The sequence below is a fragment of the Symphodus melops genome (assembly GCF_947650265.1).
Source record: "Symphodus melops genome assembly, chromosome: 2".
NCBI lineage: Eukaryota > Metazoa > Chordata > Actinopteri > Labriformes > Labridae > Symphodus > Symphodus melops.
Window position 1 is genome coordinate 6,588,472 of NC_136692.1, and position 16,181 is coordinate 6,604,652.

General features: G+C 41.7%; 1 protein-coding gene across 3 annotated transcripts in view; it reads left to right on the plus strand.

Annotated features, from left to right (window-relative positions):
* Positions 1–16,181, plus strand: part of dlc1 (DLC1 Rho GTPase activating protein) — an 87,558-nt gene that overhangs the window by 7,994 nt on the left and 63,383 nt on the right. The window contains exons 2-4 of one of the 3 annotated variants that reach the window (XM_079338019.1): positions 520–2,484; positions 7,847–7,981; positions 8,300–8,395. In XM_079338019.1, coding sequence (XP_079194145.1) covers positions 592–2,484; positions 7,847–7,981; positions 8,300–8,395 — 2,124 coding nt within the window. In that variant the 5' untranslated portion in view covers positions 520–591. Of the gene's footprint in view, positions 1–231; positions 2,485–7,846; positions 7,982–8,299; positions 8,396–16,181 lie in introns of those variants that run through there. The other 2 variants (XM_079338018.1, XM_079338020.1) reach the window with 2 other exon arrangements.

The window sequence follows — 16,181 nt, forward strand, 5'->3', positions numbered from 1 at the left end:
GGGTTTTTTACACTTACAAAAAGTAAGTGAACCAACACCCTGATTCTCCAAGACTAGTTTAAAATGTGCATCTTTAAAGTCATGGTTCGGGGAAAGTTTTTAGTGTAAATTTGTCAAACTGGTTTGTTGCAGTTCACTTAATAGATGTGTTACAACGTAAACAAGGAACACCTTCATCTATCTTGATTATCTTGATGTTGTTTAGAAAAAAACTCAACTGTTTCTGAAGAAGGACATTCAATGTAGCTATCAGAATGTAAAGTAACATCTGGCACAGCTCTGCTATTAGCGTATCATCTCTCCATGTATGACTAGCAAAGCCTGTCATTTCATACAGGCACAGCAGAGTTTAAACTGTGAATCCAACATAAATACGCTCCTCTTGAAATACTCCTCAGCTGTTTACTCTTCGAGTAAAACATTATGTATCAAGCTGTCATCTGCACATTTATTCTCTGTTAACTCATAATTTGGAAACACTGGTGCTTTCTCATCCCAGTTTTTTCCTCTCACTTACAGAAGATCCGGTTCTCCATTTTTTTTGTCCCTGGCAACAAATCGAGCTCTATGGCATAAAACTGGCTGTCCACCATGCCAGTAGCCATTCGGAAAAGAAGTTGGGAGGAGCATGTGACACATCCTTCAGGATTACAGTACAGTTATGATGATTTGGATCTGGTCTGCTGTCATGGGGTGGACAGCGAGGCTCCCTGGATGGCAGCGGGTGCTTCCAAACAAGGTCGACGTATGAGGTGTGCTTCCATGCCAGAGGGTTGCCATCGACTGCCCACAGAGGATGTGGCCCAGACTCTTGAGCTCACAAACGATGACAAAGACCCAGAACAGTCGACGGAAAGTCACAAAAAAGTTCCTCTGGATTTGCAGGAGGAATCGGTGAATCGCGTTCATGAATTTGTGGAAGTTGACATTCCTCAAAGGGACTCTGAATCAGATCATCTCAAAACCGCAGTAGTTGGAAATTCTAGGGAATTTCAATTTAACTGTAATAGTGGGATGTCCACAGCAGACATGTCTTTTGCAGTTGTTAGCACTAGTCAGTGTGAGAAAACTATTATTGGTGAAGATGGTGCAGAGAGTGTCCAGAATTCGGACATCTGGAATAACGATAGTGTCTTTAAAAATCCACATTTTTTTCCTGAAGAGCAACAATGCATCTCTATCTTTTCTAACAATGGGCTTTCACTGTCTGAATCTGCTGGTGAGCAGCCTGGCAAACTTCCAAATCAACAGGAAACAAAGGAGAACCATACACAGGGTGACTGCAGACCTCCTGAGATATCTGCTCTAAACCGGTCATCCACGGAACTGGATCCTCACACTGACCTCCCTGATGGAGATGTAGAGGAAGAGACAATATCCACCTCTGGACATTCGGATACAAATGCAACCTTACCTGTTGCTCTCCTACACTGTTCGGTTAATATAATGGAGAGTGGTGAAGAGATGTCACAAGATCACAAAACAGTGGAACCAGTTGTGACTTTTGCCTTAGAAAAAATATCTGACGAAAAAGCACATGAAAGCTGGAGTGCAGACTCTGCCGAAAAACTGGATTACCAAGGAATTCCAAGAAATACAGGACTTGATTATGACTCAAGAGACATTCAAGAAGGAGAGCTGGATCATCCTGGCACTACTAGGGTATCGGATGTTGCTAATGGTGGTGAAATATCCTCCCAGATATCAGTGAAACAGCACAATGTTGAAATAACAGCGATGGACAGGCATCAGGGAGAAGACAGTGTACAAGCGGAAGGCAGTGAGATTGCATCTGAAGTCAAGAATGGACCAGTCACATCATCTGATATTATTGTCGCTGGTCAGCATTGCTCTTTGACGGCTCACAACGCTATGTCTTCTGCAAAACTAGACAATGGATATTCAGAAGGAAACGCAGTACAGGCTAAGAGTCAGTGTCCAAACACGGATGAACAAACAACAACCCCCATCAGCGAATCAACAGAAATCCAAGTGTCCAAAGAGTCGGCTTTTTCTGAGGATTTTGTCATGGCTGCGCAGTTGGAAAATTGCGCCTCAAAACTGGGTACAATTCCAGAAGTAAGCCACGTCGAGCCAGATGACACCCCTGCACTGAATCCTGAAAAGATCTCGTGTGTCACCCAAAGTCCACATGTTCAGCACCTCCGCGTGAGCAATGAACAGCACCCAGAGAACCTGCTTCTATGCACTGCAGAGGCCAACGATGAGCCCTCACCAAAGGAACTCCATGGCAACCTAGAGGCCTGTGGGCGTTGCTCTGGGGAGTCACCTGCCTCGGAGGTGGCAGATGGTCAGGGGAAACACCACGGGATGGGAACTACTGTGTCTGGAATGGAGGAGACAGATGATGAGGCACAAGCTGTTATTTACAGCAACACACAACTTTCCAGTCGGGTTTTAGAAGGAATAAATGAACCTGGTGATCAGAGGGATGACAGCGTGGTCAAAGTGCGCATGAGAAAGGTAAGGATGCATCTGATATAGTTGTGGAAGATCATAATTAACAATACATTATGTCTTCGTGGTTGCGTTTCTGTTTTAAAAAAAAACAGTTATTGCACCTGAGAAACTTCAAATGAAGTTATTAAGCAAACTGACCGGGCATATTGGGCCTACAAATAATTTTTGTCCCACACTCTGGCAAGCACGTTGGAAAACAATGACTTCACTCTCACATGCTTGCAGTTGTGTGAGTGGGGGGGGGGGGGGGCGATCTGTGAAATGTTTTACTCTTTCTCAACTGCTCATTGCAAAACAAGGTCCTATAAGGGCATGGAGACTATGAACACAGAGGAGCTTGGAGGCTCAACTAATCTCTGGGGTGAAAGACTAGCTCTCCAGCAAATACTGTAGCAGAAGCCCTTCTGCCCTGTGCTGTTTAGGTATAAACAGCAAAGTGTGAAAAACTGCATTAAAAAAATCAGTTTATATTTGTGACTCAATGGAACAAGAACAAGCCTGAGAACTCACACAGAATTAATTCACTTCTAGAAGTTGCAGTGTTCACTGTTTGGAATGAAAACAAGAAATCCATTATTTACACACACAGGCCATGTAAGTCATAAATGCATGCATTAAGTAAGATGTTTAAACAAGTACAATATTGTGGAAGGTTAAATTCTTGTCATTCGACATAGATCAGCCCTCCTTTAAAGCAACTCTTCCAGTTTAGTAAAGCAGCAGCAGATATAATGACATTATCACATGCTTATTGTAGTCGAATATGTGCATACGTGGCATTTCTTTTCAACATTATAAAACAACAAAAGTACATGCTTAAGATAAATAATATGACTATAAAAACAGCCATACACATTTCAGATGTGCTGGTAATATCTTTGCTGTTAGCACTTTTTTTTTTTTTTTTTTTTTACATGCCATCAGCATAGAATGAAGATTATCAGCTTCTGTTAGCTTTTTTATAGCTTTTCATTTCCCTCTTTTTTTAATCAGTTAACTGTGCTGTCAATCAGTGGTGGTCTGAATGTGGGACATAGAGGGTTTGAGGGTTTGCCAGGTTTAACTGTGTTTAACATGCGCAGACCGACAGTAAGTTACTGGTCCCTTCCTTAAAATGACTTCAATTCAATTCAAAAAACTTTTTTTGTCCCTGGGGGGCAATTCAAGGGTACACAGAGCAGTAAATGAACGACAGTGCAACTATGCTAAAACATTTAAATAAAATAAGAGTCAACAAAGAATTAAGTGTCGAAGAAGAATAAGTGTCAAGAGTGTCAATACAAAGTTAGAATACAAAATAACAAAGTTCGATACAACTACAATCAATGCATGCTAATGAAACATTTCTGCTTTAAGCCCTACCGTCTAGATTTTGAACATAATGCGTATTGTTGGCTAATTCTAGAGATTTCAGTTTCCCTCACAGCATTAGTAAACAATGAATCTGTGATTGCAGCCTTGACTCTTCTGTAACCTGGTTTATCATGAGCACAGCTGACGTCACTCTCAGCTGCCAATATTTAGACAACAACAACAGGCCAGAGTAGGGACATTTAAAACAAGTGCTGCATTTATTAACACTGTTTCCAGTTTCAGTTTTAAACTAATAGATTAAGTATCTAAAAAAACTAGATCCTGGAAAAAAAAAAAGAGTTCCGCCATTAAAGTGTAGGCCCCAAGGCAATCCATCCACCATATGGCGTTGGCTCGCCTCCTCTTTGACTGCACCATGTGGTTTTTACCCTGTGGTGTACATACTGTACGACGGCAGTTTACCAAGAAAATGTGCTTGACAGAAGGTCAGCCAGTACAACCTTACAATAAAACCCCCAAGGGAGGTCACATGCTGCTGTCAGTATGAAAGAAGAGAAGAAGAAGGAGCTCTTGGATATTATGATGAAAATAACTGGATGTGGACGATGGAAACAACAGCCCCGAATGATCTCTGACAAGATATTGCACTAACTAATGATTCTATCCCTTGTGAATCAAGCTGCTGTTGCAGGTTGATTTTGTAAAATGAACCCATCTGGTTTGCATGATTTCTTTAGATTAGCCTGATATTGGGCTTTGTTAGTGCGTTTATTGGTTTTAGAGTCAAGGCCTTATCCTGACCTGAGGGCCAAGCTGGCTCGACTGTTGATTATCTGACGACAGACGACCTGGCAACATCACCACAGTCTCAGTGCACGGGCTCACTTTATTCCCTGCCTTTTTTTGTCCTCATATAGTCATTCAATGGCTGCTTCAGTTACAACAAAATCATGCCAACAATAAACATTCTGTGCAGAGAATTTTGATATCTAATCTGCTCACTGTTTTTGTCTCACAGGAAAGGACAAAGCATCTCTGACAGGTCTGAGAAATGGGATGCAGGGCACAGGGTGTAAGGGGGGGGTTGAAAAAGAAAGCTAGGAGTGGGAAAGGAGGGGTCCCAGAGTTCAAACAGTGTGGGAACTGTCTTCCTTCTTAAAAAAAAAAAAAAAAACAGGAAGTGGGAAGGAATGTAACAAAAACCTCAAAAGATGGGAGAGACAGAAAAAAGAAACCTTCTGAGAGCACCCAAACCACCAGAATGCCCCTTTAAAGAACGCTGCCTCGCTCAGGCGCCTGACATCTTGTGCACTTGTTTTTTGACTCTTCTGTTTTGTGGTTGTTGTTGCCATCCCGAGCCAGATGCTTTTGTTCATTCAGCGAAGCCTCGTAAAGATGTCATTGTTTTACCACCGTACAATGTTTCATTGTGATACTTTTCCAAGCAGACAGAACGCAGCGATCTGCGCTTCTACCGGCTAGGAATGCCAATGAACGCATCAATGAGAGACACATTTCCATGACACACATGGCCCTCTGTGTCTTATGTGCTCTCTCAGCAAACCCAATAGGAACTTCTTTGGACAGGCTAATTGGGCCCTAACTGGAAAATAAATGTAAGCTCTCCAGTCATAAGATGTTATTAGAGGGATGGAGCTCGGGGCCAGGGCCCAGGGTTAGAGCTGCAGCTTGTTTATCGTGATGTAGATCCTATCTAGGATCCGTAAAGCCGTCAAACTCACAGACATCAGCATCAGTCAGCTGATAAAACAGAGTCATGTCAACGCAGCACACCCATTGTAAAGAAGAGGGTAAAAATAAAAATAAAAAAGAGGGTGAAGCCACATTATAAACTTCACCAGACGTGTTAACGATTTGCATTGTGTATGTCATTTATCCTACATCACTTTACAGTCCATGCATCACACCACAGACAAGACCTCGAAGCCTTTTCACAAATGTATGATCCCCTGTTCGTCCCATGACATCACCCCTATAAAGAGTTTAACAGGGCCTGTTAGGGAAATTGTAACAAGGTTTGTTTGGGACTAATGAGCGAGCAGTGTGATGTCATGTGTTGGGGTTCATCTCAGGAGAGCTGCTCAGACAGAGAGCTACGCCCGGAGCTTAGACGAAAAAGACGGACAGGAGGAAATGAAAACATGCACCATGTAAAGAACACCAAAGAGGGACGTTTGAAACTTCAGATTGAGGCTTATGTTGCATTTAACAAGAGGGCAGAGGGATGGCAAACAAAGCACAGAGAGCATAGTGGAGTTTTGAGCTGGCTGGATTGTATGTCATTTAGCTTGTCTTACTGGAGACACACCACCTGAGGTCAGTATGAGACTTTGTTATCAAAGCACCAGACGGGATAATTGAGCACTGCAGATCAGAGGATTGAGAGGAATATGTTGTCTTGAAGTAATATGATTTAAAAAAGCAGGTCCAGTGTCGATGGAAAAAAAAGACATGAAATGCACTGTGTGTGTAGAAAAAAAGGGAGGAAACAGTTTGGGACTATTTGAACTGTAGAAAGGATTCAGAGGAGCAGAGGGGGAAAGTGACAGGATAAGAGTCACCAGCCTGATTATAAAGGAAGAGGGAAAGGATGTAAGGAGCAGGGACAAAAGAACAAGTTTACTGGAAGAGCGAGAGCCTTTCATTTTTATTTTTTTTTGCATGCATTACCAAGAGGCAAAATTACCTGAACAAGGACCAAAGTATGGATTAAGAAATACAACTTTTCATTTTAAAACTGATTTGTTTAGGTGACCACATAGACCATGTAAAACACCATAAAGTCTTCAGAGATTTAATTTGATTTTAAACTGATTGGCTAAAATGTGAATGGTAAATGGACTTGAGCCTATACGCTTTTTAAGTCTTCGGACTACTCATAGTGCTTTTACACCGCAGGTCACACCTACACATTCACACACTGATGGCAGAGGTGGCTATGTAGGGAGACCATCAGATGTAACTTATCCATTCATACACATTCACACACCGCAGACAAAGCAGAGGGAGCAATTCAGGGTGAAGTGACTTGCCCAAGGACACTTGGGACATGTTGCTGCAGCAGCTGGAGGTCGGAAAGCTAACTATTGCTCAATCTAGAGCCAGTAAAGAAGTCAAGCTGAAGAGGGCCAATAAGGGAATGAGCTACCAAATTAGTTGAGCCTTTACATGTAAAGTGCCTTTGAGCCCTCGTAAAAGCGCTTACAAATTAAATGTATTATTATTATTATTATTATTATTATTATTTTTGTCTTTCAAACCAAGCTGGTATCATATTTGTTTTTGCTTTCAAAATAATATGTGACAATAGGAATTATTTGGCTTTTGCTTCCTGTAGTAACCACTTGTGGAATACTCTTCATTTATTTGTATCTATTCTATTTGTTCTTCCTTGTCTTTTTGGTGTCTACCACTGTGACTCTTGAGTTTCCCCTCTGGGGATCAATAAAGAATTATCTTATCTTTTGAACTCCAGAAGTTGTCCCTTGGTGTACAATAAAGCCACAACTAGCTCAGTGTGGTTCTTCCACCTTAACAGTTTCTATCTTAACCCATAATATCCAGCTGATTGGTTGAGTTAGCAAACTGATAGATATAAATCATTAGGTAAGCTGCAACTCAACAAAATGTATAAAGATGGTTATGGTCTGAAGTATGGAGTTCATCAGTGGATGGATAAGTGCACCATTCAACTAGAAACACAGAATGTCAGTGCTCACTGTCCTGTGTTGAAGTATGATAACATGAACACAAGTTAAGAGTGTGTCATCCCTGAACACTTCAGGGGATAGGAAACCTGGACATCAGGAACGCCTCAATACACCTCCTTTAGCTCCAGTCTTACATATTATCATTATCCCAATCTTCAAATATCTGTCAGTGAGGCTGATGAAATATGGCCTGCATTTCTATGGTACTATTCCCCCTCTCAACACCTGTTTTGCTCAAGGACACTTCAAAACCTTGATGACCTCCTGTGTCAAAGTTGTTTACAAATGTAAATGTAGAATTTTTTTCTGTCTGTATTCAGCGAGAGCACGCTCGTCTCGACTCGATGGTGCTGCTGCTGATGAAGCTGGACCAGTTGGACCAGGAAATAGACAATGCCCTCAGTGCCACCTCCTCTATGGACAGCACCCCGACCCTCCATCGACGTCAACTCCAGGTACACACAGTGGCGTGTGACTGTTTGTGTTGCATTACCGCTGGCTTCAGCATTCAAAACAATGAAAAGAAAAGTGATTTATTTTGGTTGTTGAAAAAGGTTTGAAGAAATGTCATAGTGGACTCCTAAATGTTCATTAATATCTTTTGTCTTTCCTTCTCCTCCTCAATTACATTCTTCATGGATCCCCCCCCTAGTGGCCACATTACACATAACAATGCTTAGAGACACTGGGTATCTGTCCTGTGTATGCGCGATGTGCTTTTGATCATCAATTGATAATGGCTGTTACAGCTTTGTGACGTTTTCCTTTTTCAGGAGTTTGATGAAAGATCTGTCCCACCATATTCCTACGCTGCTGCTGCCTCCACCTCAGGACCCACAACTGACCTCGGGGCAAAGCCTAAGAGTGGGGTAAGTCACAAGCTCTAATATATGTGTACATCATAGCACAGGTGGCAAGTCTTCTAAATCTTGAAGGTCAAGTTTGTGTGTTATTGCTTTGAGTTTATTCAACTAAAACCACAATTCAGAGATAAAACATTCAGACATTAGAGAAACTATGAACTTTTATAACCTCCCAATCAATATTATTTCAGATGGTAAGACCTAATAAACATTGTGTGTATGTATCGTTGCTGCAGATTTAAAGATCTACTTTCCCTTTTTTAGTTAGTTTTTGAGATTTTCATTTGAACGTTTGCTGTTTAACAGCCTCATGTTTCCAATAAAACAAATTCTTTTTCTCTTGGGATTGTGTTGTAAAAAAGGGGCACACACACACACACACACACACCCTTGTAGTGAATCTCCCAATTGTAGGAATGTCCTCCAGCACTTAGGGCTTAGTCAAGCAGACGTTAAAACTCTATAATTAGCTGGTTCCAAAGACTGAGACCCCTTCTCCCCAACAAAGGGGTCAGAAGGGGGGTTTAAGGGTGAAAAGCCAGGGCAGGGGTGAGTCAGGGCGGGGGGGACGGGGGGGGACACGCTTCAAGTGAGACATGCGTCTTCAGACCCCTTTGCTTGCTCACTTAATGACTTTGTCAGCCTTGCTCAGCCATCGCCGTCAGAATGAGGTCAAAGTGAACGAGGCTTTTGTCCAGCAGACTGAGCCACTCCAACAGGTAACATGTGTTTATAAAACTATTTGAACTTACACTTTATCTCCTGAAGGATGATTAAGAAAGGACGTTTACACCTAAAGATCGGTTTTAACAAAGTTAGAAACACGGCAACCACACAAAAGACCTGAATCCTTGATAAAAAAAAAATAAAGAAAAGTTTCACATTGCTGAATTATCTCTGTGAATTCTTTGAAGATAGTGCCTTGTTCTGATGCACGACACGACACGACACGCAAGTCTTCATCATCTTTAAAGTTACCAATACGTCACTCTTGTGTAATGATTAGCTATGTGGTATACAGAGGGCATACTCTGACGTGCCGAGTGTTATGTTTGTAGCACACTGTTTCCACAGCCTCCATTCTCGCAGTAACCCAAGGTAACTCACTAAGCTTGGGTAAACAGAGCTTTCACTGCGCCTAATAGGAGGCTTTTTACAGTGGAGGCCCCGCCGAGTGATTGATTGAGGTCAAAGAGATGATGACTTCATGAAGGGGATGCTCACTGGGTAATAGTAGTAGGGGACTGATGGGTCCTTTCAGACACACAGAGTCGTGACGCCCCCTTAATCTTTTTAGCTCGACAATACAAATCCTTCAAATGATGTAAACACAGATCAGATGGGACATGGGAGGAAGAACAGGGCCGAGGTGAGCGCTTTCATTCAGCCAGGAATCACTGTTGTGTCTACGAGTCGTGAATAGCATTATAGAGCATTCAAACACTGACAAATGTTTTGAACTTTAATAACAAAATAACTCAGTTCTAAATTGCAATTAAAGGACGGAGGATGATTGAATATCAAACTTGTTTCCCATCACTATGAGCTTAATCTCATTTTATTTATTTTAGGGAGCAATCACAATCCTTTCTTCCAGTATCAACCATAAAGCTGTGTCTTTGACAGTCTCTTTAGATTAAAAGATGAACCACTTTTCAAATCTGTTAATAACAAACACAAAGTCTCAAACGTTTGGATGCAGTTTAATCTAATACTTTTTTTTTCTCACATTGTGGTAAATAATCCCGGATGTTACAAGCTTCAGAAAGAGCTGACGAAATGTGAATATTGTGCTCCGAACACTCCCTTGTATGTTATTCATCTCATTAAATAGCCACATCGACACGACCAGATCATACACTAAAAACAACCATTTATCATATACACTATGTGGATTGGTGGAAGGGAACTCTTCTTAAGTAAGGCACAGATCAGACTCTGTGCTGAAATGCTTCTTTAGAAGACCCTGCACGTGTTGCCTCGAACAAGTCTTGACATTAAAGCAGTAAAGAAGCTATTCACTAGTTTACGCATGAAAGAAAACAACATCAATCTTTTTGGAAGGTGAACGGTGAGTGCAAAGAGTTTTAATATTGCTACCAGCATTTTGTTGAAGGGCTCAAACAAAAGAAATCTTACATCACAACCTTGGTACCTCGTGTAAAGTAAAGATTGATTCTTCCATGCTGAGGTTAAAACCTGACAATATGGACTGAAGTTAGATCACAGGATAGTGTAGCTTTAAGACTGTGATCAGTCTGCTTCATGTCCCAGACTTTATTTATATCAACCCCGAAAATATACAATGCAGAATCTTTAGGACACCCTTTGAAGAAAATTGTTTTTTTGTACATTGAACCAATTCAACCCACTTCATGAAGTCTCCTCCCTGTCAAGTGTTTATCCACTTTGGGCCACATGTGCAAAGTGTTTTAGTCGTGCGCCACAGTTATCGTCTGTACAGATAGGAAGACAATGAAGATGTACTTTTATGAGCGATTCTTTTGTGCAATTCCCAAAGAAACGAGTCGTAAAAAATCACCATCTCAAACCCTGCTTTGACCCTGTTTCATCTCGTCGCAAACTCACGCTCCACTTTTGTCTTGTTTTGATTTAGTGGTGCTGCAGGAGAAGTCTGTGCGCAGACACACACACACACACATCCACTAATGTGAAGCTCATGTCGTGTATGTTACGTGCACCTCACGACAAAATATTCCATTATTGATTTTTTGCATGAGTGCAGTGAGTCATCCCATGTCTTCTGGATCGTAGAGCAGAGCTTTGTAGAGGTTGTGCTGATCCTGAAGTGTTTACCATCATGCGCTCACATTCCTTCCATCTCATTCTGGATTACGCAAGACGTCCTACCTGGTGTTTGTGTTGTTCACCTCTCGGCACTCAATGTATCACTTTGCACACACTCGTGCTGTTCTGTCCTTTATGTAACAGTGATAAAGGTGAAGTGCTGATATGTGTCTGTGTTCTTTGGTGATGAGTTGACATCCACTCAGCGTTATACAGTATCGCTCAGTCACAGTTGTGGACAAGGCATCGGGTTCAAGTGAATAGCTTAGCTGGTGGCTATTGTTAGCCTTCAGCAGGTGGCTGTTATTCTTGCACGGACTGTGGGGCTAAAATGCCGCGGATGTTGTGCCACAGCAGGTGTTTTTTCTCACAGTGTATGAGCTATTCTTTACCCAGTGTGTTTTTGTTGGCAGCTTTATATCCCTTCCTCAGTGGAGCAGGTGTCATGTCGTGTTATTCGGTTTGCATTGTGTTTGCAACAGGTGGCTTTATTTAGTTTTTAAGACTGCGGAGCATCACTTATTTATTGGTTAGCTCTGTTTTTCCCTTCAACTTATGATTGTGTTTCAGATCAATTGATCATCTTTTTTTTTATGAAATGTGTTTTTGTGAATAGTTGAAAAATGAATGAAAATGTTTATTGAAGTCACAGAAGTTTAAGGGGACAGTAAAATATCAAATGATCCAAACAGTCAGCTTTTATACACGTCAAAAGAACGGAGCATAGAGAAACATTTCATACCTGAGGCCAGCATTGGCTGTTTTACTGAATAGAATCATATAAACAAAACTCTTTTTTTTAATGACTTATCTGAGGAATATAGAACAGAATAGAATAGAATAGAACAGAATAGAATAGAACAGAATAGAATAGAACAGAATAGAATAGAATAGAACAGAATACAATAGAATAGAATAGAACAGAATACAATAGAACAGAATAGAATGCCTTTATTGTCATTTTACAAATTATACAACGAGATCACTGGGCTTCACCTTAAAGTGCACACAGCTAAAACCAAAACAACAAGAAGTCTCTAGTTAAGGTAAGCTGGGATATGTGTGGTAGGACTCATTTACAGTTAGCAGCATAATACATTTGAATGGATATAGCAAAAATATCAGATTAGTATTGACACAGTACGAAAGTAAAGTGTTAAACCGTTTAATATCTTCAGCTCTGATTATATTCTCTCAAAGAAATATTTCCTTCTCTGTTGTTTCATATCTTGAGTATTGGCAGCGTAAGTCATTTTGTTATTGTCAGCGCTGTTGTTTAGGGGAATCTGTATACAATGACAAACTTAAGTTATGCGTGGCGCGAGCACCATTTGTTATTCGGTTCTATTTTTAGCATCTGTGCAGCTCCAGAGGATGTGCCAAGCTGCAGAGGTAGGTGGAGACTGCTGACCCCTGACCACCTTCCTCTAAATGTTACAGTCGGAAACAACATATCAGTCAGCCTCGGGCCGAGCGTTCCCACAGGCCTGACTTACCCTGAACCCCGTAAAGACTTAAACTCCTGAACACGGCCCAGACTCTTGCTGTCTGTCAAATTTAGCACAGGAGTGATTAACATGTCATGCATATGGCGACAGGTAAGACGCTGCTCTTTACCTTTACCTCTCATCCACTCTTTGGTAAACATTCCATAGGAGGGCAACCTCTAACCCCCTGTCTGGATCTGTTTTTTGTCTCCATGGCAACAGCGCTCCAAACAGAGCTTGCCCGTTTGAGCTTGGCTCCTTTTTTAGGTTGATTCTGAAAGTACCAGATTTCCCCACTCGGGAGTTTTAACGGCCTTATTCAAGGGAGAAGATGGATTGAGAGATATTTATACTTTTGAAATAACGGAACGATTGAACTCTCTGCCAGTGTGATTTGTATGCACGCGGCTCTTTATCTGTATGAAGTTTGCTGGACAATAGAAGTGCAGTGGTTTGCGTGCTAAGGTCACCAGCAGATCTCTGCTCTGTCCTTCCTCCGTGTTCCGCTTTGGCAGCCTCACTGTCCCCAAACATCCTCTATCCAAACCACACCTTTTCAATATCACCCTCACATTCACTATTTTACTCACTTTTCTTTTCTACTGCTGCGTCATTATTATACAGTTACTCCAATTCCTGCAGGAATAAGTCTGTTTAGCAGCATATTTGGCTTAATGACGGTTTTAGGCCTAAGTGAGTCAGCGAGCTGTAAAACCAACCGCCATTCATTTTTTGACGAGGGGTGCTCGCAGTGGTTCTGGTCACGGCCTGGCTAGCTGCTTTGTGTGGTGTTATTGTCCCCAAGGTCAGTCCCTCTCTGCTGAGCACAGCTGTAACGAGGAGACAAACATGGGCCTGCTGCTTTGGTTAAAAAAAAAAAAAAATGGACATGGAAAAAAGAAAAAGCTTGTGTTTGGAACAGGATGAGGAAAATGAACTTCTTGTCAACCGCCCCACCAGGAAATCTTGTTTTTCCTGTCCATTCAAGGCTAGAGCAGTTGCATAAAGCACTCCAAGAACAGAAGCGAGGACACATTAAATCAGATATGTTGCTCTTATTTTGAAGTTGGCAGAAGTGCACAAAGATGAACCGTGCCATCACTGTGAAACTGCTTGAAATGCTCCTCATACCAGCCAGACTCATTGTGCACAATGTTTCTTTTGTCAATATAGATCTGTGCTCTAATATATTTAATCGTTTCACAGAATGAGATTTCTGTTGGAGCTTCTTCGTGGAACTGGAATATCACATAAATCTACATGTTTACACCGCTGTGCTACATGGCAGCTCTGTCTGTGTTTGTTTTGATGACAACACACTGTGGCTCCACGCCTCAATCACATCAAACTTAATCACAGGTGTAATTCACTGGCTCCGTATGCTTTTGAGTACTATTTAAAAAAGCTTAAATCGATCCTAGTTTTTAATCCGATGTGAAATCAACCCTCCACTGTGATTGTTGCTAACAAGTAGTTATCAGTGTTTAGAGCGCGCACTGAGTCAGTGAAGCGGAGCGTACATCTATTACGTGATGCCGACAGTAAAAGGCACGGGAAATAGTTTCAGGATGATGGTACTTGTTGACAGTAAATCTTGTGGATGACTGGAAAATGCAGGCATCTGGAAACACCCCTGCAGCCGGCTGATAATGAAACGCCATAAATCAGAGAACGAACAAACAAAGTGGATGCTCCCTCAGACACACACACATACACACACACAAACACACACATTCATAAATGCTAAGACATGCAAAGAGGAATGTATTGAAAACCAGGTGCAATTAAGACCAAAATTATTCAAGGATAGATGACTTCAATGTTCACACTCAGTCTGAACGTATGTGTTTAAATACTTTTGCCTTAAAGTTGAACGATCTCAGTGAATATGCATCCAAAGTCCTTTCCATGCACGCACCGCTAACCCTGTATTCCCTGCTCTCTTTTGTCACTCATGGTCGAAGAGAGATTTTAAGGCGCTTCAGGTCACGCCTGATGCACAGAGGCTATCATCTTCAAAGCCGGCGGCTCGGGTTCATGTGATTCCCCCTCTGTCTCCCTGTTTCCCTACTCCGTTCACTGTCCTATCAAATAAAGGCATACATGTCCAAAAGTAAAGAGCACGTCTGAGGATTCAAGGCATGACGTTAAGGAGACGCTGCTGAAATGACAGTGTGACGTAATATATCCAAGATGGCGGACGGAGTCATCGATTCTGAAGCTTCAGGGACAGTTTTTACCTTCATGTCAATGCTACCTGTAAATTCAGTTATTTACTGTTTCAACGTAGAGTGTGAATCTGCGTCGTTAGCTGTCGCACAGAAGTCGCCTCATCAACAACCTTCCTGAATATTCCTGCTGCGTTCAAATATTGGCTCAGCCCAACTTCTTCCAAAAGTTCGACTCGGGGGGGCTTGTGGGAAATGTCATTTTCAATGTCAAATTGGACATTTTCAGGACTTTAGTGCCTGTGTGAAAAAGGTTATTTCTTTCACACTCAGTTTATCATCATAGCTCCCTGCACACCCACTTATTAAAGTTTTGTGTTGCCTTCGGATCTAAATATCAGATCGTGGCTTTTCACCCTGTATCTGTGCACAACATGTTAGTAGTTAATAAGTTACTGCTGCCCTCCACATTAAACAATGCATTCTTTAGTAAATGTTACGAAACTGTGAGCCAGAGAAGGTCTCGCCCACATGCCCTTCCAGTTAGTCAGTAAGTGGTGTGTCTGCAGCAGGGACCACTCTGAGGCCACCAAGGTCTTCACCAGAGGACGGTCTAATCCCTCTGTGTTGTTAACCCACTCTCCCAAAAATGTCTGCAGCTAATCCACAGGCTAGCATTGTTGGTGCAGCGGGGATCGAAAGGCTTATCCACATTATCTTTGGTCCGTAAGCTACAAAGTCAACCCGATGGTGAGCGGGAACAGGTGACACATTCAGCCCTCTTTATCAGTGTCCTGAGACGGGGATAAAATAACGTTAAAAGACTTCCCCAATCCTTCCATTTTAGATTTACCATCCCTAATTTTTTTTAAAACAACTTCAAAGGAAACTTCTTCACCAGACAAAAAAAAAAAAACACGGCTTCATTTTGTCAGAATAACCAACGAAGGAACGAAGAGTTGACTAGTTTTCCTCTAATATAGTCTTTAAATGTTTTTTTCTATATGATCACAAGCCTTCTCCTCCTAATCTAGAGAGCCCCCAAAAAAGAGATAAAGGAGCCCAGTGTGTGATGTATTTAATATCAGCACATTCAAACTGGATTTTTAATGGGACGGGGGGCTGAGAGACCAAACGCTTTTGTTTCCAAGTTCTTCTCTGTGCTCAGCCATCGCTCCAATGTGCGGCAGAAACACATGCAGATGCAAACACACACTCACACGCCCTCATGCAACAGAAAGATTATATATATATATATATATGAAAGATTTATAATAATTCCTGTGGCTGCTGCTCCAGCCAACAGATATGAAGACAGACCTGTCCAGT